Source organism: Petromyzon marinus, chromosome 13 (genome assembly GCF_048934315.1).
Source record: "Petromyzon marinus isolate PM22_M1 ecotype Great Lakes invasive population chromosome 13, UKy_Petmar_22M1.pri1.0, whole genome shotgun sequence".
In the NCBI taxonomy this organism is placed as follows: Eukaryota; Metazoa; Chordata; class Hyperoartia; order Petromyzontiformes; family Petromyzontidae; genus Petromyzon; species Petromyzon marinus.
In genome coordinates this window covers 8,596,814-8,620,998 of record NC_133679.1, presented here as the reverse complement: position 1 = coordinate 8,620,998, position 24,185 = coordinate 8,596,814, and the positions used below count along the sequence as shown (strand labels likewise).

Sequence of the window (24,185 nt, the reverse complement as noted above, 5' to 3'; positions counted from 1 at the left end):
TTTTTTACGATATATCCTGGAAAGTAAACTAAGATTGTGTTTAGTGTTGACCCTGCAACCCCAGTAAACAAGGAACGTTAGGCAAACGTTAGTCCAATCACATGCTCACGTTTGCCCAAGGGTTGGCGTGCTTACTGGGACAACAGCCCTCTCTGTCTTTTGATTATGTTAATAATCATTGCTTTTGAATATTCATATTATCCATTCCTGCAAATAGTTTATTTTAAAAAAACACCATGAGAATCATACATTTTTAATTCCAGTCTTTGAATGTACATCGCTGGTTTCGTTAAAAATATTGAGTGTGATATATCAATGTGTTTCTTTCAATGTCCCAAAACCTATTAAAAACAATAATTACGAGGACAAGTGCGTGTTGGAAAGCATAAAAAACGTGGACATGCATGAGTCCTTGTTTTACATACTGTAGCTCGCAGAACATCGCAAGTTCATAATTGTAATTCCATAAGTCCCTGGTTTCTTATAGCACGAATAAGCCCTGTACAACAAAAATATCTCAAGTATAAATTACACTGTTGACCAGCATTACGTTTTTACTGATTAAATATATTGTGGCAATTTGAGGTAAAAGGCGTCATCTATTGATGTTAAATTCAGTTGTGAAAATTCTTAAGTCACAGGTGAGCAGATATATTGATCAGAATTTAATCAAGACATTGGCACTTGTAAATAATATCTGTGTAACCGTGGAAATCGTGTCAGAAGCGATCATAAAAAAAACACAATTCCCGATCAACCGCAACTCCTATGATCTGTCGAGTTCGTGGGGTCCATAAAAAAACCCTATTATCTGCAATTATCAGCCGTTTTCCCACCCTGCTTTGCAATTATTCACGAATAAGGGGAGTCACAATTAACCCGATTATCCTGCGATTTTTTTTTACGGATAATAGGATCGGCAATATTATTCCCTTACGTCACCATGGATAAGACGAGTTCTCCTGTACATACACGCAGTACTACACGTGTGTGTGTGTGGACTACAGAGGGTACAATTTAGCATGGAATATCCCACCCCCACAGCGAGGTGGCGGGGGAATATCTTCCGGATCTTCAGCCCCGGGCAGCACCGTCTCAGATTTAGCCTCTGTCCACCCGGCAATATAAATGCGCAACACCACGGTTATAGTCGATTGGCAGGTCACGCGTCGTGGCGCCAAGTGTGGGTATACTCCCACCTCTTCTAAACTAAACTCTTGCAAGACGGCTGACCAGCGTATAAGACGAGTAGGCCAAATACAATCTCCGCAGGTGGAGGGCTCTGTAGACCTTAGCCTCCCTATCGCTGGGGTGGAGGGGGGAGGCCCTTTTGCCAGCAGTGGCGTGAACAGGAAATTGCAGGGACTGTACCTTTATCTGTTGCAACACATGCGCATGCCTGTCAACCCCTTATCAGTGCGCGACCTTATTACAGACCAATTCAGACCTTATTGGTCACCCCGTACCCTGATAAATCTCAATGTTCATCCTACAAAGTCCCGTCACAAGGGAGAAACACAAACAAATAGACAAAAACGGGTTTTTTTGACCTATTGAAACGCCTGTAACGCCGTATGGACCTGAAAACTCAATTTCCCTGTACAATAATACGGCGTAAAGCGCCTGGGTTGACAGGTACGGTGCTCGCGTGCTCGCCCTATTCTCCACCTCCTCTCTCCCTCGCTCTCCGCTCTCTCTCTCTCTTTTATTTATTTTTTAATCTACTTTTTTCTTTCTTTTTATTATTGACTCTTTTCTGTTTTTATATCATTATTCTTTTTTTTATATTTATCTTTCTTTTTTTCATTTTCTATTCCGCTCTCTCCCTCACGCTCTCCCTCTCCGCTCTCATCGCTCGCTCTCCTTCGCTCTCTCTCCCCTCTCCTCCCTCTCCCCCCTCTCCCTCTCCCCCTCTCCCCCCTCTCCTCCCTCTCCCCCCTCTCCTTCGCTCTCTCCCCCCTCTCCCTCTCCCCCCCCTCTCTCTCCCCCCTCCCCCTCTCCCTGGCGGTGACATCACTCCCCGCCTCCTCCCCGTCCGCCACCGACCGCCGCGATGGCGGAGGCTCTGGGCCCGCAGCAGCCGCAGCAGCAGCAGCACACGCACTTCTGCCACCAGTGCACGCGCGAGATCGACCCCAAGCTGCCCGTGAGCCGCGCACAAACTCCTCCATCTCCTGCTGCGCCTTCATTCGGGGGAGGCGAGGAGACATTCACGAGGCGGTCGGTGTGAAGGGGGGTGGTGTGGCTGGGCACATAGCCGGGTGTGGGAAGCTTGGTGGCGGTGGTGGCGGCGGTGGTGGTCGTCGTTGTGGGGAGGGCGCTTGGAAGCTGAGGGAACAACAAGGCTCTGGAATGTTCTTGCGATTGTGGGTGGTGTGAGGGTAACTGTAGTGGTGGTGGTGATGGTGGCGTGGGCGCCGAAGTTGTTGTGGTGGTTGTGATGGTGAGGGCCTTAGCATGGTGTGGGTTTTAGTGGTGGTGGTGGTGGTGCTAGGTTGTAGGGTTACGATGGTCAGGGCCTTGGCAGACGGTGCGCGTCTGATGGGGGGGCGGTGTTGGTATGGTGAAGGTGGCCTGGATATGGTAGAGGTGGTGTGCGTGTCGTAGTGGTTGGTGGTAATTGTGGTGGTAGATTTCAAGGTTATGATACGGCCTTGGGTGGTGTGGTACTAATTAATGGGTGTGTTTTTTTTGCGATGGTGATGATGGTGTGGTTTACAGTACTGTACTGCTCGCTCAGCACCTGGCCCCAACAGTTTTAAGGCTATTGGGGGGGGCATTCTCTTTATGTTCGGGCTGGTTGTGGTTATTATGTGGTTATGATGATGTGGTGTGGTTAGTGTGAGTGGGTATGTTATTGGTCGGTGCAGTGAATGTGGATCTGTTCGGGGCGATGTGGGTTGAGTGTGGTTATGACTGTGCTGGGGTGTTTCCGAAATAGTTGTGGGTATCGAATGAGTGGGTGTAGGTCTGATGCTCGTTTTGGGACGGTAGGGGTCGTAGGTATGATGGTAGTGTCAATACGATTGGGTTGCTGTGTATCTTATACAGTCGTGGCGTGCCACTGGTTGTCACATAGGTATTGCTCGTGGTGTATGTTTGGTGGATATGTGTGCATGTGATGGGGGGTGGTGTTGGTCTGGTTATGTGGGTCTGTTCGGGGCGGTGTGCATCTGGTTAGGTTTGTGTTGTATTTGTTTAGGGCGGGTATGGGTGGTGACATGTGTCTGGCAGGTTTGGTCTCGGTGTAGTAGGGTCTGGTTCAGTCTAGTGCATCCATATGGGGTGAACTCCGTTTGCTGGACGTCTGGTTATGGTTGATAGAGTAGTGGTGTTAATCTCCTAGGGTTATTTTTACTGGTAAATTTGGTGTGTTTCTCGTTCGTGATAGCTTGATTATATAATGGTTGGGGTGTGTTTGTGACTCGAGTACAGTTGATTTGTGTCCGGAAGTGGAGTGGGGTTACTCTATAATTGACGGTGTGTGTTTTACTCGTACGCTTGGTGTCTGGAAGGAGTGGCGTGAGATACTGTGCCTTGTTTCTCCCCCTTTATTAAGAAAATATCCCCACCACTGCCAGTGAGGAGGGTGGGCCCACTCACTGTCTGTGTCTTGGATGCCAATGATTACACTTCACCCTTTGGCTGGAGGACACGAGAACGAACATAATGTTGCCATCTGCACCCATAATGTCTTTCAACACTAAAGTGTGGTTAGTTTGGTGGCCTTGTCTTTTTGTGCGTGTGTCTGGTATCTTGGCTCAAGGGTTGTGTTTGCAAGTTTGGAGTGACGCTATCACCAACGCTGCATTTACATTTTGTGCGGTGAACATGTTTTTTTCTTTCACCTCCCTCCCCTGGCTCCGTGTTTTTTTGTTCTTTGTATTTTTTTTACACAGCGTGCTGGCCAATGTGTGCAGACAAGCTTGAGCACGGTCTCAAAAGGCCCCCCACGCGCTTGTGTTTGCGAATATGGCCATGAGTGTATTGTTCTTGTACTTTTTTTCCTGCGCATGATGGCAAGGCCCACTGCGAAGGGGAAGTCAAACTGTAAATGTTGAGATGACATCACCTTGAAGCATTTGCTTGTACGGCACAGTTCGCGACAGAGACCCGGTTCCTGGGTCCTGAATTATTCAACTCTGCCCTTCCCTGTTAACCCCCTTCCATTGATTCAATGGATCGTCACGATTTGAGGTCACGATTCGAATCAGGAAAAAATGTTTGTCTCATTATTTAGTGTCATTTGTATTTATTCCGTATCATTGGTAAATTTGTATTCGTTGCAGTAGCCTACATTTGCTAAATCTGAATCTAAAATCATGTATAATTCCACAACTTGATTAATCTCGTGTGAGCATAATTGTAATTGATGAATTCATGCACCATTACATGTCAATTGGTTTTCTTTTACACCAGTTATTTAACATGTAACTACAATTTATACCGTAATTTCCAATGCAGTACTGCCATTACTACATGGCTACAAACACACTTATCCTCCTCCGCCATGTAGTTAACCAAGATAACTAGCATGCGTCATATCTAACTCCATACAATGCAGCTGGTACACCCCTCAACTGAACTTCAGTAGGATTGTCCCATTGAGACGTTTAGGGCTGCATCCCTGCTGGTTAGAGATGAATCCTGCAGCGAATATCATTCACAAACGTGGCACTTGGCCAGTGGGGGGGGGGGGGTACTTGAGTGGGTTTCATGCGACCTGTTTGTGATGCTCGTCACTGACTCCTGCGTTTAATCTAGGATTACACTTGCCCGAGATGTGACTCCGGGTTCATTGAGGAATTGCCTGCGGGAGGATCTCGGTAAGTACTGTCGTAAAAAACAAAATAACACACGGAGAAGGATAAGCCAAATGCAGGCTGCCTTTTCAACACGCATGCTAATTATTTATTGACATGTATGTTGTACTTCTTTCGCACCATACGTAGCCAACCATGCTAATATTTAAGCCAACGAGTTGAATTTTCAATTGAAATGAGTATGATATGCACGTTTTGATTTTGTAATTTGTTCTTGCCAGGAGTACCATCAATCACAGATCCAGGGTGTATGAAGAAGACCCATACATGCTCTTGGACCAGGTATATAAAATACAGCATTTTTCATATAATGTGGTTAATCAGTGGTCAGACTGCAGTACACTACCAGAAAACCTACTTGACATGCGGCAAAAATATTCGGGTTCAAAGTCATCTGGCTGATAATAGATTTATCCGGCTTATCCCTGTACAGAAAGTCTATCACTTCTGCACAAAAACGTTATCAACAAATACCAAATTATTGATTTGTCTCCGTTTCATCAACTCACCTTAAGGGGTATTTTGATACATTAATATGACCAGAGTATTCACGTGGACTCACATTTGTATTAATATGCATATGCATTGTCTGATAAATATTTATTGACAGTGTTTACTTGGAATTTGTCGCATCTTGGTGATCGCTTTTGTTTTTTTTCCTCCCACAGTTCTTGTGGCAATCGGTGTTCGTACAGGACCCATCTACCCTGGCCCGGTCTTGGGATCAGGATGGGAGAGCAGCCAGCCCCAGCTCGTCTGACGATGAAGAGGAGAGGGAACAAGGAGGTTGGTTACAGTACCCATACCAGCTCTGAGTCATGATTATTTCATAATGATTAGGCATGTCAGGATGAACATCCCCTCCCTCCTCCCCTACTTTTTAAAGTCACAATTCAGCTCAAACATCAATTGTTTTTTGTCTTTGTACCGATTTGTGTTAAGTCTCATATGATCTGCCTCTTTTGTTGTGGCTTGTCCGGTCCATTAGCCTAAAGGCGCATTAGTGTATTGAGCTGGACATGATGTTGTGCAGACCTATAATCCTGCAGTTTGGAGGAGGTTGTTGGTTCACAAAGATTTGTGAAATTTACAAACCCCCCTGAGCTTGTGAGGTGACAAACCAGGCACATGCCTATAATCCATTACTTTGTGGAGGTGATGGTTAGTAGATTACGCATGTTGTGAAACTCCCATCTCCTGGGCATCGAGGTCGCCATGCCTTAGCTCTGTCGGAGTTGGGAGTACTGCAAGTGGAATAATCTCCATCTCTTTTCATCTGTACAGGGATAGTACAGTATTGTCCCCCCCCCCCCCTTGCACGTGTGCGTTTTCTCTGGGTGCTCCCGCATTTATAATTACACATTCATGGAGTTGGTCAAACATCCTAATTTATGGCTACAGAGTTGGTGCAATTGTTTGTGCTGGTTCTGCCTGCCTTCCCACTTGTCTATCGTATCCTATTCCTCTGAATCATCTATGTATTTTACAAATGTGTGGCTTCAACTTATTTTTTGGACATGGCAGGACAGCAAATTAATGATTAAATCCACCTGTGGATAGCTTTGTGTGTAATACCATCATATTCATGAATTTCTCTGGGTAGTCACATATTCCAAACACCTTTAAATGGCATTGGTCGAATATCTAAATGCAGGAACCTCCTGAAAAAGAATCTTCAGACTCAGGCAGGCTTTCCTCAACAAAAGGCATTATTGTAATTTTCATATCATGTAAATAATCAATCCGAGACACATTTTATTCATATTTCATAAGCATGTTTTCATACAGTGCCCAACCACCCACACCTCCGATTAGCACGGTTGGCTATGTATAGTGTGAAATAAGTTTAACATACATACCATTCTACAGGTCAAAACGCTTCTCTTTCTGTTTCTTCCCTCCCTCTGTGCGACTTTGGAGCATTCCCTTCACCGTCTCTTTTCCCCAAGCTCTTATAACCTTGCTCAGTTCAAGAAAGACTTTAACTCTTACATCTTTTACAACTTCAATAGTGGTCTTTGTTGCTGGCCGCTTGATGTTTTAGGTTTTGGCCCCTGCTCGTAATCTGTTTGAAACAAATAGTAGATTTTAAGAAATAAATGTATACATACCTAATAAGGAGACTGTTCTGGAAATACAGGTTTGATCTGGCTGAGCTAAATTAATCAGCCTGCAAAAATGACTCGACATTAGGTTACTTATATTCAAGTATGCAAATGTTTTTACACGATTCTTTTAATTGGAGTTACTCACTCTGAAATGTACCTGCAGTGCTCAAAATTAGGCTATTCATAATAGTCCGCAGCTATTTTTAAAGTACATTGTAATGTGCCTTTTTAAATTTACCAGTACATGAAAGCCTCTGGTAGATAGTAATTGGGGGAATAATATTCCGGTTATGGTGAAATATCCAGCATACTGCAAATAATGAAATAAATATACTCCTTACTTTTACTACACTGGAGATATTAAATTGAAACTTAATAATTTTATATTACTCAACTCAATATTTATTGGTTAATATTGAATATGTAACAATGCAAACCACCGCTACTGAACGGTTTAATATGAATCCCCATCACCAGGAAGCATGAGGTGGAAGGCTGTGATTTTTCTGGAGTTGTAAGGCTGAAGAGATTTAGTTGACCGGCTTGAATACTTTATACGTAAAATAAATGTAAAGCACGTGACATCCAAGGTAACGGGTTCACCGAATTCTATGTTTTAGAATTGCGAGTGCACATTCACACACCGTAGCCTCCTGGGCACAACTTGCTTCGTGTGAACGTTGTTCCGATCAGTTATATGGTTGATAGAATACGCATTATTTCTTCATTTCGTTTTGCCGCTGTTTTAATGCAAATTCATGTAAAATTCTGATAGAAATGCAAGTTTTTGGGGAAAGTGTATACAACTGAAAGCACCCCCAGCTAACAGCCCTGTTGACACCCATTGACGCGCTGCCCACTCACTAGAAAATTGCATAGCTGTGGTGTAAATGTGTGCGGATATCTGAAAGCGCAAATGCACAATGTGTTTCCATGGATTTTTTTGCTGGGCATAATTTCACTCCACACAGTCAATGACTTCATGTGGAGCAAAATACCTGAAGGAGGTGTTACACAAAGGTTTCCATCTGCAGAGTGTTGAGCTTTCACTGGCCAATGCAGTTCTCCATTGTGCAAAAAATACTCAAATAAACTTGCCAAACATCCCAAGCATGACCCTCCTGAATTTTCCCCCCAGTTATATTCTGTGCTGTAAGCAACGTGTCACGAGATGCACAACTTTTTGGAACTCTCACATAAAAACATCGCATTTATCCATATTTCATGTCTTATAAAAGAATGACGCTGGATAGTGCACATTATCACTTGCCCTGCTGTAGAGGTATTCATCATATAGAAATCAAACTAAATGAATTTTAGTTGAACGAGATGATGAGAAATCCTGAAAGTGAAAATAAAATTAAGTGAAAACCCAAATGTATTGTATATATATTTTTTTATTGTTGATTGGCCTGAGACGATGAACTCATTAGACGTGAGAACCCAGTTTAATCGCAAGCAGTTGACTGGATTTGGATGCTAGGTCTCAGCAGTGCTGGCTCAGTACTCACGCACAGAGATTATTAGTCCTCTTGAGGCACCCCACTTCCCCCATAAACAAAGTATAATGAAACCCAGGACTCCCCAAGGTAAAGATAATAATTTAATCAGTTCCAGCAGATACGAGCCGAGGATGGGACAGCCAGAGGCAAGGACGGAGCACCAGTCGGGACAGCGCTGGCAACACATTTCTGCAGACGCACAACGGACGGGCCCCCTCCGTCGAAGGGTACGTGTACGAGATCATGAGACAAAGAAGGGCCTGTCGTTTGCTGAACTCCAGTGTGTTTTAAGGAGGGACTGAAAAGAACATAACTTCGAGTTATATTTAGCCATCAGTTAAAGACCTCCTACAAGACAATTGTGGTCATTTGCAGTCGAGAGAAGATTATACAGGCGATATTCATTTGCGCTTTACTGTTACTGAGCACAGCTGCATAGTGATGAAGAGAGTTGGTTTGGATGCCGCGGTGCAGTCTTAATATTTTCCAAATGTAACAAATGGCTCCATTTCTATAGGATCCGCACCATCACTGGTTTGTCCGGAAATGGCACATGTAAGTGTATTGTTTATGTAAGTGATATTGGTCCAGCACACCCAATTAAAACACAACCACCAACTATCGCAGTCAGAGAACGTGTCATATATGATCCTTATGGCGGTACCCCGGAGTACCAAATAATATAAAATGGGCAAGGCAATGAAATATTTTATTTCTGGGACACTATTTTTTCCAGGGATGTACTTAACTCCGCGACTGGGGTACCAATCAATCCGAAATCAGGGCTACTTCGCAATGTCGAAACGTAGCGAGGACGATTGAGCTGAAACCCTGAACGCTCGCCGTATGCACCGTAGTGGTGCATCGTGAGTACAGCTCGTCGAGATGAGTCGATTTCCGCATCGCCGACCATCAAGACTAAAAATGACTGCATCACGGACATTAAGCGAGAGCCGGGGTACTATGGTACGCCTGGGTACCGCCATAAGGTTAATATGTGCGTGTTGCAGTGGAATGCTCCGTCATGTATAAACATTGAGAATATCAAGTAGAACTCAAACATTTGCATAGAAATAATAGCTCATTTATTTTACTTTGACTTCCGTTATGTTTCTACAGGATTATTCAGCACCTTTTAGGAAGCTTTCTCGGACGGCAGTTTGCACCATGGTAAGCATAATTTTATTGGCATCTCCCACGGGGTATTTGCATTCAAAGACCAATTTTTACAAAAATGTTAAAAGCCTGCAAATCAATAAGTACAATATGTACCATTGCTGTTCTCTAGGGGAGCCCTGCATTCTGATCCTGGAGACTACGTGTGGGGAGTAAACGGCATTGATCAAATAATCACGCAGGTACTGCCCGTAAGCCCACAGTGCACACCAGAACTCATTAAATTTCCCACTTGTATTCCACTACATAATAAAACATCCACCATAATTCTTGAATCGTTGCATTACTCAGAGACCGTTTATAAAGAATTCAATATAATAAATCATGCACAGTGCAATGCACCGCATTACAGTTGTTCCTAACAAGTAGCCTCTTGTGCTACAAAACTAAATTTCAGTCGACGCATAAATTGTATACACGAAGCAATTGGCTCTGTGTTTTTTATAGGTCAGATTGGACAGATACTTTCTGCTCACTGGGTAATGTGCAGTGTGGTTTCTTGGCCGGTCGATGACGCTGTTGCATTTTGCATTGGCAGCTCCTGGGACAGCTGGACAACTCTGGCCCGCCACCTGCTGACAAAGACAAAATCATGGCTATCCCAACCATAAGCATCTCATCAGAGCAAGTCGGTGAGCATGAGCCTCATACAGCATGATGGAGACACCCAATATATCATTGTCTTCGAGTATATTTTATCTCAGTTCAATGTATTTTCAATGCTTAATTGTAGGTAAAGATGTAGTGTTGCAATTGCCTGCTCACTTGTACTGTTGCTGGCGGAAAGGCCTCCACTAGAGGGGGACCCTGTTGAGAGTATTTGGTCTACTTCTCCACACTGGCAACAAGTCTTGGAAAAGTTAGAACGAACCACACGTGACCCACTGATCGACTGATGTACCCATTTATACTGCTGGGTTGACAAAGGTGGGAGGATTTAAGAAGCGTGTCCATTGTTTGAATTTGCCGTGTCGGGAGATTTAAATAGCGACCTATGCATTGCAAGTCTAGTGCTCTAAATATTACACCATGGCAGCATTCCTAAATTGTACATGTCCACATATACATTGTACACCTGTGTCTACACTCGTGCATATATACACACATAAACCCTTTGTTGATCACTGCTGGATGGAGCTCTCTTCATGCCGTGCCAGTCATGTGGGTTAACTATACTTCACTATGCTCATTAATGCCAGTGGGTGATTGGGGGGTGGCCCAGAACCAATTCAGATATCGTTCATCACAAATTTTTGCTGTGGTCAGGAGTCAAGTTAAGGTCGCCAGTTTCATATTGCAGTGCGCTAACCACTGCCACCAAATTATTTGTTTAAAGAATGTAAAATATGGAAAATGTTATTTTCAGTTTACGTTATTGCCAGCATGCAATCACGTGTGTTTGTGTGCGTGGGAATTCATTCAGATTGCGGTTTGGAATGTTCCGTTTGCAAAGAGGACTTTGATGAAGGGGAGAAAGCCAGGCAGCTGCCTTGTAAACACATCTACCACACGGACTGCATTATCCCGTGGCTAGAAATGGTGAGAGTTAACCACCTGAACCATTTCAACTTAATTTTTTCAAACATCTTTTCACAATTTCTGTTGAATTTTAACTCTGTGATGTTCTCTCTTCACTTTTTGTAACTGCATTTGCTTTATCCTTTTAGACACCATTCATTTGGAAAAAAAAATAACTTTATCTCTACTATTGTTTCACTTAAACGCATTTCCACATTAACTTTATCATTGTCCACCTCGCAGAAAATAGTTTGCACATGCAACTTAACCCTTTCCCGTTCTGAAACGTCTGCAAGTTGCAAGGTGGGTCCCTTTCACCGTTGAATCTCGGAACGGGCATTAATTTTATTTAGAGAGGCATAACGCCATTGTTTTTAAAGACGTTATACCCATCGTAGAGAACTATAGCAACACGACTGCATTTTATGATAGCTGGCGCCAAACTGTGCCATACTTCTTCCCGCATGGCCTTGTGGGAGCCTCAAGATGGACCAATAAGGATGTGTAATTTTAGTGTTTATTCCGATTCTGTACACGCACATACACGTGCACGTCATCGAAATGGGAAAAAATGTACAATTGTCTTTTCTATAAAATCGCAACTGATGCAATCATTGAGCAACAGAGCAGCGCGTTAAAACGACGCGACTGACTGTACCGTCTCTCACCGGGCGCAGCACGACACGTGCCCTGTGTGCCGCACGAGCCTGAGCGGAGAGAGCACAGCCACGGCGCAGCACGCCTTCTCCGGGCCTTACCCCGCCCCGGGGAGTGCCCCTTCCTCGGAGCCCCAGGGCCCCGGCACCAGCCAGGACGTATAGCGCACGTCGCTGCCACCGCCGCTGCCGCCACCACCGCCGCCACCCACGCAACCGCCCCCAGCTTTCACCTGAAGTATCCGCACCACCACCACCACCACCACCTTACCGAGCCATGGAACATGGCCACTACAAACGTTCGCCTACCAAATTTGCTGGCGGACGACCACCTTTACGGTGGAGGATCGTCGTCTTGCGTTAACTTACACTCGAGGGTAGCGAACTGTGTAGATGCAACACATGCTGATCAGATTCATAACAGTGTGTTTAGGCTGTGTCCTCGTGTTCTAGTATTGATGACGCTGCACACTGCGAAGGATTGTATGCGTATGATTTTTAAATGTTAGGTTGGAGCCCTTCACGCATTGGCTTGCATTAGTTTTAAATGGAACTTTGCTATAACGATACCGGCCTTTTCAGACTGGAGGCATGATGCAGTGCCAAGCTGTCCGATATTTCTCTAGGTGCCCACCCGTGTTACGGGCAGTGCTGTTTCCAGGAGATCTGTAGGCCCGGTGCAAAGCTGATCGTTGCACAGTCAGCTTGCACAGTTGAACAGCTCTTGCTCTGGGATACAACGGCGCAATACGAATAATATACAAGCCAGCCCTTGAACATCATCGATTTTCAATCCAGTGGAAAAAAAAAAATCTGCAATTCTAACACATTCAGAGGCTGTGAAAGCGATGTAAACGCCAATAAACACAATTTGTCGACATTTCAAACAATTTTGTCGACTTCTTTGGGCTCGAGTGATGTGGTAAAGCAATCTTTTGCGGAATTCTAATGCAAGGCAAGATAAAGCCAGTGTATTTAGCCAACAGGTCTTTCTCAAGGTGCACTTTTAGCAAAAAAAAGACTCCGCTTTGCCAGTAAAATTACATGTAATTCCACCATGTGTATAGCATCCCTATTGCTGTTGCAGAACCCTGTTAGTGCTTATTTATGCCAACACTGTTACAAATACAATACTTTAAATTTTAACGCAACTCATTTTACATTTTAGGGTAGTTTCTACCTGAATCACTTTTAAACATTGAAATAACGTGAACAATGTTAGTGAGTGGTGTAAAATGAACGTGGGATAAAATGGTTAACAAGGGAGAGCGAATGTTGTTTTTGGTTGTGAAGTGAAAGTTAATGTTTTTTTTCCTGGGTTGTTTATTCACGGTGCACAGAACAAAGTGACATTATCAGCAACTTACATTTTTTGCTCTTTGAGTTGAAAAATATTCCTTTCCCCTGAGCCTTACTAAGCAAAAATCTTGTTTTGTTGTTTATGGTACGCAGTGTAATGTTTTTTCAAAGTTTGAGAAATGTGTATACAGTTTTGAATTTCTGTTGTATAATAAGGGTGTTTAAAGGAGTTTGCTTCACCAATATTGATAATGATGATGCATGAGGGTCAATTTGGAAATATAAAATTGTGCGTTATTGGTATTTCTAGATTGTGACTTGCACTTGTGTTTTGTCAGATATATAATATTCCATATATTGGTACACCATACTGTTGTTCTATGTGGATTATCATGCAAGTTTTTGTTCTTATTGTTTAACAAAGAAAAAAATAGACACCTTATATTGGCAGCTTGTTGTTGTTGAGTTTGGTTTTTCTGAGCAAACAATTTTGTGTATTTGAACACTTCATGTTGGTGACTCGTCTTGACAAACGGATATTTTTGTGCAAAAATTTTACATTCACGTAAAAAAATGTAGGTCTTAGTTTCTCCCAAAAAAAACCCCACGGACGTTAAGGATAGGCAGTTCGAAAGCATTTTTTTGGGGATGCACATACACATAACGTGTATATGCATGTGGAAGTTGTGTGTACATATTTGCACGATGGAATAGCAGGCGTTGCAGATCAATATCTGTGGGAAAGAAACTAAATCTAGATAATCGTGTCTCGTTTATACGTCTTCATTTGTGATGGCATAAACTCTACCAATAACTGCTGTGATTTCTGTCATGCAACTGAACTAATGTTTTATGTAATCTGTGAGCTGTAAATGTATACAGTAAATCTGGCATTTGTAATCCTCGTAACGTTTTGTCACTTCCTCCCTGTGCCCCCCCCCCCCCCCAGTTGAAGTTATAGATAATGACATTACAAAACAGCATGATTTTCCAGTGGTGAGATGTAAATACGGTACTAAATTGGTATTTTTTGGGACCGAAGACACATTTCGAAGTCATTAAGAAAACACATTCATCAATAACATTGCCTTAAAATGAAAACAAATCTACAGGTGACGTTTCAGGAAAATGGCCCTTATGTGCTATGAAGGGCCATGCGCCAAGATGTTGCCTATTGTATATTATTATTTTTATTTCAAGGCAGTGATGTTAACGAACGTGTTGATTTTTCTTAAATGTCCTTGTGGTGCACCACTGCCAACACAGACAGCATCGCCAAATAAACAGTTATAAAGGGTGTATACCAATGCATAATTTAATCAATTTCGAATTTTACGATAAATGCTTCCACATGTGTGCAAGAATCATGTTCTTTTTGACTTCAGTAAATTGCGTGAATGTAATGCTTGTTACACAAGCTGTTACATTCATCACGGTGTAAAAAACCTGCAGTGACCCTGCGTCAAAATGATTCGTCAAATCTAAACGGGGGGGGGGGGGGGGCAAATCATCACACTCCAAGCAGACAAGCTTTGGGCAAGACATTGAAAAGAAAACACGAACGCAAACAGTTAAACAGTGCATGTATTTTTCACGTTTCGTTCAAACGTCTGCATCATTAAAGTAGCGACCCTGTTTAACAAATTTGTACATCGTTGCGTAGAAGCAACACGACAGAAAGGAATCTACGGGTCTACAAACTTTACAGCAGAGATTGTCACCCGAATTGTTAGACAAACAAAAGCTCCGCATGTCGGAGCTTTTTCTCAACGAACGTGCGGATGACAATGAAACGAGGAATGCATATTTACATCGAAGCACATTTTGGTCTGAAAGACGTTAACCTTTTTATAGAAAATCAGTATCACTTTTGTATCCTTTGGGGAAATATATATGTGCGTAAACTAAATATCTGTAACATTACATTTCTGAACAATACCTGAAATATAAATTGGGGGTCTTCATATTTGAAAGGGGAAAAAACCATTGGGGGCGGAAAGCAGTAATAAATATAACTTTAAAAAAATACAATCCCCCAACTCCCATGATGCACCCTTTCATAATGCACAAGGGTAACAGACCATGTAATCATGTTCTCTTTACAGATGGGAGAGGTCATATCGGGGACATTTGGGACTTGAAGGAAAACCTTTCGATGGACAGCATATGGAGTGGGGTGCCCTTGGGTTTCCCACGTGGACCACTGTAGATAACACATTTTTAAAAAGGTAAATTTTTGAGCGTAAGGACTAGAGAATGACCCTTTATATTTTCCACCACCGTGAACTGGTTGTACTATAAAAAGCGCAACCAATCTGAAACAAACGTTAACGCCCACTACCTTGACCCTTAAAGTTGTAAAGGATGTGCACACAACTGGACCTTGAGCTAGGTACGAGTGTACAGCTACTAACGAAAACGTACGTGAGACAAAGACCAATTGAGAGGGAGTGAGAGAGCACCATCCTTTGCTCCGCAGCTATGTGGGATGAATCACCTCTGCCTTCTGGAGCTGCTGCATCGGCTGCTTTCGCTTGAGGAAGCCCAGCTGCAAGCGACGCAAAGCACAAGCTCATTAAGTGTGGCAGATGACATCGCGCACCACTCGTGACCGCCCCTGACGCAACTGCTGGAGTCCCCCATCAGCCCGATGATACACTAGCACCAGCGCAGAATGTGGCCGTGCTTGTGCCTGGGAACCCAGTGGGGAATCGCAGGGCCTTCCTGATAGGCTTGCATTATAAGAATGGTATGGATACCAAATGTACTAAACTATTATTAAATGCGTACGAGGCTGTTGATGGGCATTATTTAACTATCTCGTATCACGATTGCTGAGCACAGGCCCAAAGAGACATATGCAGTAACGCAAAGTGGACCACAACTAAGAATGCTAATAAGACTCTGAAAAGTCACCTAGGTGAAAAAATAAAATATGAAATATTTATTTATTCTAAATTAATTTATTTTATATTTTCACCTACGTGACTTTACTGAAAGAACCAAAGAGCATGGATCCTTGCGGTCACGAAAACTTCAAATCTAGAATACTAATAATCACATCAGATTATAATCAGTCATTAACAACGGAAGATATTTAAAATGGTGAAGTTAATGGGAACTGACTGGTAGCAATACAAGAATGATAAGGAAAGGACTGAACAACAGTGACTCAAGTGAACCAGCACAGGATCATCTCTCAGCTGACATACCATAAAGCAACAATATCTAATACATTCCGAGCCTGTACACGCATTGCAGGAGAGGTGATGAATAAAGCATACACTCATGATTAGTTTCTCACACAATGTGAATGATGAAAGTAATCTGCAAAGCCAACATGATTCCGTGAATGCAGAACTGTTGTTAAATTGGTGCACGTGTATTAACACGTTTCTGCTCGAGCCTTGCAATGAGCCTCGGTGGGGGATCCACACAAATTTCGGCGATGCATTGTCGATGTGTGCCGAGGTTACCTTCCACAGGGCCAGAATGATGAGCGCCAGCAGCAGCAGCCCTCCCAAGACACTCGCTAATATTATCCAAAACGGAAACACGTACTTCCCTCGCTTTATGACCTCCACGGTAACCTAAAAATAAACAACAAAGGGGGAAAACTCACTCAGTTCGTTGGTGCTACTGCGTTTAGCAGTGGTGCACTATAACAACAACAAAACCTGGCATTTGTCAACAGTGGCCTTAAAAGGATAAATATATAATAGGCAATGTCGGGCAATGGCCCTTCATAGCACATCAGAGAGATGAGTGGATAAGCATTGGAGACTGCACTATACACCGTGGAACCTGATACGAATTACATTTCACAAAATACTCTGGTTCTTTCGGTAAAGTCACGTAGGTAGAAAAATAAAATAATTTTTTTGTTTTATTTTATTTTTCTACCTACGTGACTACCCAAAGAACCAAAGAGTATTGATTCCTGCAGTCACGAAAGCTTCAAATCAAGATTTCACAAAAATGTTTTCTTATGAACAATTTGAAATTTGCCATATGAAGTTACCCAAAAGACTCGGTTTAAATCAGTGTGTGTGGCACCATTAGCACTGCTCCATTGCAATCCCTGCACTGGCAAAGCCGAAGCTCTGAATCCCATCGATGTGCGGGGGTCGTGCACGCTCGACCACGCTGCGCACGCGCGTACGTTCGTCGTGCCGTGTCCTTCCTTGATGACCATGAGCGAAGAGTTGAGAAGGTGCAGCGTTGTGGGCGCCACGATCCTCACGTGACTCAGCTTTCCCTGTGACAGTGAAAATCGCGCATCGCTAGAAATGTCTCCGAGCTCGACTTTGCCATCGCCGTCCCCACAATTGCCGCCACTATTGTTGTCATTGTGATCAATCGTCATCATCAGTCATCCTCATCATATCAACATCATCAATGTGCCACATATCATGTGTTGCAATATTAAACACATTTTAAGATATTATTTTAACCCTGGCATTTCCAGGTTCATTCATAGCTCATCGGAGGAATCCGATGAGCTATGAATCTCCTTTTCACAGATGTCCAGTAGGTGGAGTATACGCGTTAGTGAGTAAACCTCCGCACCGTGTGAAATGTGGAATTCCACAGCCTCGTCGTCACCTTGACCCCCAGCGTCTGATGCTTGTCCATCCGTTTTATTGTGCAGAGAAACGTGGCACATTTGGCCGTCTTGCAATTCTGTAAAACAATTGCACGCATTTAAGTTCACTCGTGGACTCTGGAGGCGAGCACTTGGCCGCCACCACTGAGGTCCTCAATTCAAATCCTCCGTGTTTCAGTTGCCCAGGATTAAACCATGTTCTCATGTGATGACTTGTTGGTCTCAGCCCGGTCACCAATCACTAAGGAAACATACAATTACTTTTGCTGTTTCCTTCAAATATTGGCTAAATTGCAGCTCGAAGCCAAGATTGATTTGATCGACATACAACACACTTTTCAGGGCATATAAAAGGTGTGTCTCTTACGTAGCTGCAAAGGTCGACTGAAGTGACATTTTGCCGGGCCGTTCTCTGACACAAGAGACATCCACTGCTAGCGGTAGGAGTTCCAAATTAAACTTTAATTGCATGGCACCAATAGCATAACTTGAATTATATTTGGTGGAGATAAAACTTTAAAAAATGACTTTATTTGACGACCGTACGTTTACCATTAGACCACAGCTGACCAAGGGCTTGTGCCAAAAAATATTAAAAAATAACAACCTCATCCTATATACCATTCATCTCACTGTATTACTAACAGACTCCCTTTGATTAATGAAGGCATTTTGGAGAATAATCAATGGACACACACACACATGATCATTCAATCTATAAAGACCACAGTGTAATGAGGCTTGACTCTTAACGCTTTAAAGTGATTGGAGGCAGTTTCATAGATGGGATGTTCGACGTACATATATCCATGAATTAAAAAAACAGCTCGAATAAGATGTAGCAAACTTGTCAGAAACACGTATCACAGTGGTACATTTAAATAGCAATGTATCTTTCGTGTAAAAATCACTAAAACAGTCGTTAATCACCACTGCTAGGTGAGCAAATGTGTTATATTAAAAACATGTTCTTGGCTGTAATTAACGTTTATTGTATCCAACATTCTTGGGATTATTTTGAGTAATGTCGGCCCATTAGATAATGTTGCGTCTAACTACGACCTATATAATAAAGACATGGTACTTGCTTTTAACATCTGGCAGTTCACCAGCATTGATTCAAGCAAGCCTGACTGCTGATGTTGAAACCGGTCCAGAGGTTGTAATGAAACAATCCTGCCAAAACGATTTACTTTTTAGATGTGAGAGATGGATACATGCGAAGGTTATATATTTCCCGCTTAACTATTTTGTTATTCTTGGGCTTAGATGAGCTTACCAGTTCTCTCACAGCCATGAAGTCCTCGGCCAGGAACACAGCACGTGGCTGGCTCTGAGCCACGGTGAACGGGTCGACGATGTTTCCAGTGTGGCAGCGGACTTTGTGCGGCTGGAAGAGTCACGATCGAAGAAGAAAAAACAGTGCCTCCACCACAACCACTGCAACCAACAACAACCCGTGTGTATATACTGAAAATATGAACGCCATTGGATTGTGTAAAACAAACACTTTATATATTTTTTTACGTATGTGACGGAGATGCACTGTCTGCTCATCATTTTTTGTCACTTATGATCTCCACAATGATACGAATGATACGTTTGTGTAAACGTGCTATGGGTTCAATGTGTGGCATTGTTTCAATATTTACGAATGCAATACACAAGCCGCTGTAACAATCAAGTCGCTACGCTGAACACACGACCACCGTGATGGCACCGCCACTGTAGGTGTCGTGGCCATCTGGACACTCCCAACATTATTAGATATAGCTTAGAGACGCTCACAGAATGTTGTGCCCCCGGGTCAACACATGCAGTCAGCACACACACAAAGTCAGTCCACACAGCACACACGGTAAATACATGAAGGCAGCACACGCCATTAGCACACACACACAGAATCGACACAGAAAACACTGCACGCACACATGTTCAACACGCGCACACACATTCGCAATCAGCACATTCACAGGATCAACACAACACATTCACACGGCCACATCACTGGAACGTCGGCTGTGGCATCAGGTAAATTATTCCTCTTCCTGGAAGATGATACCGAATCGCTGGGTTTGGGCTTTAGTAGAATTTTGCATAGTTATGCAATATACATAATTTTAACGATGCCTCGGTGGATGATTATGTGGAATAAAATCATATAAAATAATGCAAACAGGCATGGTGCAATATGCTTCAAGCCATTACTTCCAGCAGAAAATAGGCAAATCCTGGACCAGTTTTGACCATCTAAGTCTCATCAGCAATGTCAATGTATGGCTTCTGACAGTATAATACTGTACTAAAAAAACTTAACTTTTTTTGTACAGGACAAACCTTGCTGATCAAAACCAGTCCAGGGCTTTGAAAACATAGGGCCAAATGACCAATTGTCGAATGAACATGTAGATTGTTTGGTGGTGAAATTAACTCTTACTGGTTAGTCCGTTTATTTAGTTATCTGCTGTTAAATGAATACTTGGCCACAGAGTTTAATTGTGGCACGGTCGACGGGAGGAGCTGTGTAATGCAGGAGATCGCTGGCTATGGCACATGAGCCATGGACAGGTGCTGCTGTGTGCCACTACAAACCGGGAAGGTGTCCACGTGCGTGATGTAGAGCAGCGGATTTCCTTTCTGCGAGAATGCTGGAATGGAGACGTTCACCTGAAGGTGCTCTAAAAGATACGGCCCCGTGTTCTCTATCTGCAGATGAGTACACGTGCGTGAGCAAAAATATTGACAAAAGCAGACAATAGGCGCCACAGTGGCGAGATATTAACTACCTGGCCTGGTATATTTGGAGTTTGAATGTTCTCCTGGTGTTCGTGTGGATTTTTCTCCGGTCCTTCGGGTTTTCCATCCACATTTATAAACAAGCGTTTCAAGTATTTGGTTGCTATACATTTCCACGTGATAAGCCACTTTCTTGAGCTATCATTTGTGGCCAGGTCGCATCTGAAAAATATCTATATAGCTCAGTGGGCATTACCTGGTAAAATATTAAATTGTTCGGTTTAGTTTTAGATGGGGCAAGTGTCCTTCGTGAGCACCTGTGAAGGCCGAGACGATACACAAAGGGGGTGGTGTGGCCAGAACCACACCCGTTCGCCTTTGTCTCCCCGGTGCTGATGTTTAATACACACTGCACACCAGGCACTCATTTAAGCCGGAGTCGACCGAGTCAGGTCTCCAGATTCGAAGAACAATGCCCTAACCACGACACAAGCACTCCCCACATGTGCGAGCACGTGTGGTAGCACACGTGAGATTCGACGGGTAGGAAGTAACGATTCACTCTGTCAAAGGTAAAATGGATTGTTATGATTCAGCTCTGTGCTTCGATTTAAAAACCGATATTCTTCGGTCTCATGTTACCATCTTGCTTCTATGTTTTTTTTATTTGTTCTGTCTAGTTTGTACAGGTTCGTTTGCTCCGTTAACCCGTATATAACATTCACATAATGTACATGTTATTTTAATAAAAAAAATATATATTGCGTCGTTCATACAATTTACATCTCACAATCACTGAGGTACCAGAGACAAGCTCGAAGGCTGCCAGACAGTGAGCTGGTGCCAACAATTGCTCTGCAGGTTCTTTGTATATAAAGACGATGTCTTTCAGCCAACTGGTGAGTGTTAATGCAAGTGGCAGAAAAATAATCAATGTTGACATACATGATTATATGCATGTGGCATGAGCCGGAGAATCACTTTAACTCAATGCGTTTATGCATCGTTATTGTATATTTATGTCAGTCATGACATAGACTTCCCAATAAATTCTGTATGCAGTACAGAACACATTTCAGGTTATGGTTTCTGTCATGTGTCTACATAATGAAAGAACAAATGCAAAGATCAATGACGCTCATTTCATGTCTAAATTTCATATTTAGTAATGTAACGTTGAACCAATAGAATTGTGCGTGTAAGAATGTTTCGTGTTGGTAAAGTGCTGCCCCCTACTGTGGGATCTCAGAGGTAGCTCTGTGATATCCGCTTCAACGGGCCATTCTCTAACAGGAATGGTTGCACTGCTCTTTGTAAGAGATCCAAATGGATTCTCTCGTGATGCGACTTACTGCACGATTTGGGGTACAATTGGGGAGAAATTACAAAGAAATTAGGATTTTTAAAAAATCTACTATTCTTGATTCGTCTAAGTTCCATATAACTGGTTTGCGTGACTTCCACAGCAAATAAAGAGTCTACATTAACCACAATGGTAACTGCAAAAATAACCCAGAATCGAATCGCAATCCTGAATAGTGAAAATTAATCAAAACACAAGCAGAGGAGAGGATCGTTACATGACTAATATGTATCCCTGAAAACTATAGGGGGAATTGCTGTGTCTATTGAGATCAGCTTGTGACACGGGCAAGCTTACTGTGATGGTGAATTTGAAAATCGTCCCAATGTCATTGAAGGACTTGATGATGTTGGGAGGCCGGACATCTTTAAGGATTTCAATGTATTCGATGTTGGTCTGCCTGGAACAATAAATACATACATTTAGAATGACATATACGTGATGAAATACGTGTTGAATGTGTATCGCACTGCATCATTGGAGAAAATAAAGGTGCATTTCTGAGTCATGTCTGAGCTTGTTCCATTGGCCATATAAGCTACTGATAGTGGCAAGGATATTATTTTTCTTTGCCACTGACTAATGATGTCCATGTGGCTTATGCACACGCAATAATCCAATCCCCAATGGCCTCTCATCCAATCCAATAGACAGGGCATTCTGATCCCAGATTCTTTGGTTCTTTCAGTAAAGTCACGTAAGTGAAAAACTAATAAAATAAATAAAATCACGACATTTCGATTGCAACAAAAGCAATCATGTGTGACAACCACATTTCTTGCTGTGGTTGTCACACCTGATGATGATTGCTTGTGTTGCAATCGAAACGTCGTGATTTAATTTATTTTATTAGTTTTTCACCTACGTGACTTTACCGAAAGAACCAAAGAATATGGATCCTTGCAGTCACGAAAATTTCAAATCTAGAATGAATTCTGATCCCACTTTAAGGTAAATTACTTTGCGTGAGAGCATGGGGGTGTATGCATATATACAAGGTGCTTGATAACTGCACTTGCCCTAACAGTTTGTAAAAGGCGATATGGGGGACTTTATCTTTGTTTGTATATTGGGGGATTTTTTGTGTATGTGGGAGAATAGACATTAACAGAATTACAACAGCAACACAGTCGCACATTCGATACGGTGATGGGATTGGTTCTACATCACACCACCCAGCAGCGCAAAGTACATTTAGAAACTAAAATGGTCCAAAGGATGCTTATACTACATAATGTGATGGTCAGGTTGTGTGTGACATGTTGTAATCCTATTACCAAACAATTGGTCATCTAAGAAGCATACAGTATATACAAAGGTTAGACTGAAATGTTACCATGGATTATTTTACATTTGAACTCATTTGTTTATATGCACATCATTTATGTTAGAGGTACTGTTTTATTCTTGAAATATATATATTGCAAAACACCAATGTAAATTTTAAAGTAAAGAAACAGGTTTTAGTCTACTGGTACTTTTGATGTTGTTGTCAAAACAGAGCATATATAACATAAATACAATCGCATGAACCAGTTACTACCTTAATACAGCTTAGTGTGGTGTAAGTGTGTACACGAGCCACCCAAAAATCACGCTCAATGGGACAGCAGTTTGCCCAAATCCGAGTGAAATTACACGAGCAAGGCTGATAATTTTTCACGTTTGGTGAGCCTTTAACATTCATCGGCAGCAATTGCACTTTTTTTTTACGACAGCCACAGAGGCTGGCAAAGTTCTAATGCACCTGAGTAAGATGGTGTCGGCTTGATAGCGCACGGGCAGCGACAGATGGAAGGCGTTGTCGTGCATTGTGTCCGGGAGCTCGTCGCTGTCGCTGAAGGGTGGCACGGATATTCAGCATTTGTTCTGTTATTTTTACATATGAACACTACCGTGAGCATGTGGTTGTCAAAAAAAACGCTGTCCACTTGAGAGAACCATCGTTTAAGAAGACGCAAAGCATTCCCAATGCGGTGCTTGCAAAAATAAAATCGTTGACATCCGATTAAATTAAACGATATGAATTATATATTGCCCTTTAGTTTCTGAGAACAGAGCCTCGCTGAGTCTCAGTATTCATCCCCAGGAGGTTCCCGCATTGGCATGTTTGGCCAATGCCTTTGATGAGTGGCATGTGGGATAAAACGAGCACCCGGAGCAAAACCCATCACACAATCGAAGTAATGACACTCAATACTTCGCACAAATGTATCAAAGAATGCGACACTTTCATGCCCTGGTCACGTCACAACCCCAGGTCATTTGTATCACGAATAAAATAGTGTGCTTCGTAATTTAACGTTTGCTATCAAAAGCAATTATCCCTTTACGAATGTTCAATAAGAGCCATTTCAATTCCCGAATTCCGTGGGTTATAAAATGCTCTGCAAAAGTA

General features: G+C 42.7%; 2 protein-coding genes across 6 annotated transcripts in view; one reads left to right on the top strand and one right to left on the bottom strand.

Moving 5' to 3' along the window:
* Positions 1-1,988: 1,988 nt before the first annotated feature.
* LOC116941958 (E3 ubiquitin-protein ligase RNF126-B-like) lies at positions 1,989-13,982 on the top strand. Of its 3 annotated transcripts, none has more exons than XM_032953392.2 (10): positions 1,989-2,146; positions 4,765-4,826; positions 5,045-5,105; positions 5,492-5,609; positions 8,552-8,660; positions 9,553-9,603; positions 9,722-9,791; positions 10,148-10,241; positions 11,033-11,148; positions 11,805-13,982. In XM_032953392.2, exons 1-10 carry the CDS (start codon positions 2,054-2,056, stop codon positions 11,946-11,948), a joined length of 918 nt encoding a protein of 305 aa, XP_032809283.1. In that variant the 5' UTR covers positions 1,989-2,053; the 3' UTR covers positions 11,949-13,982. The 3 variants fall into 3 exon arrangements, with proteins under 3 accessions (XP_032809283.1, XP_032809282.1, XP_032809281.1); XM_032953391.2 differs by having other exon boundaries at positions 8,549-8,660; XM_032953390.2 differs by having other exon boundaries at positions 1,990-2,146; positions 8,543-8,660.
* A 666-nt stretch (positions 13,983-14,648) lies between these two features.
* The window catches only part of LOC116941956 (integrin alpha-10-like), a 67,550-nt gene continuing 58,013 nt past the window's right edge, over positions 14,649-24,185 (bottom strand). For 2 of the 3 annotated variants that reach the window (XM_076066840.1, XM_032953386.2), the window contains exons 23-29: positions 23,535-23,624; positions 22,085-22,187; positions 20,281-20,394; positions 18,968-19,078; positions 17,652-17,765; positions 17,245-17,340; positions 16,133-16,672 (exon numbers count right to left, since the gene is read on the bottom strand). In XM_076066840.1, the coding sequence (XP_075922955.1) occupies positions 16,163-16,672; positions 17,245-17,340; positions 17,652-17,765; positions 18,968-19,078; positions 20,281-20,394; positions 22,085-22,187; positions 23,535-23,624 (1,138 nt within the window). In that variant the 3' untranslated portion in view covers positions 16,133-16,162. Of the gene's footprint in view, positions 15,631-16,132; positions 16,673-17,244; positions 17,341-17,651; positions 17,766-18,967; positions 19,079-20,280; positions 20,395-22,084; positions 22,188-23,534; positions 23,625-24,185 lie in introns of those variants that run through there. The other variant, XM_076066841.1, reaches the window with a different exon arrangement.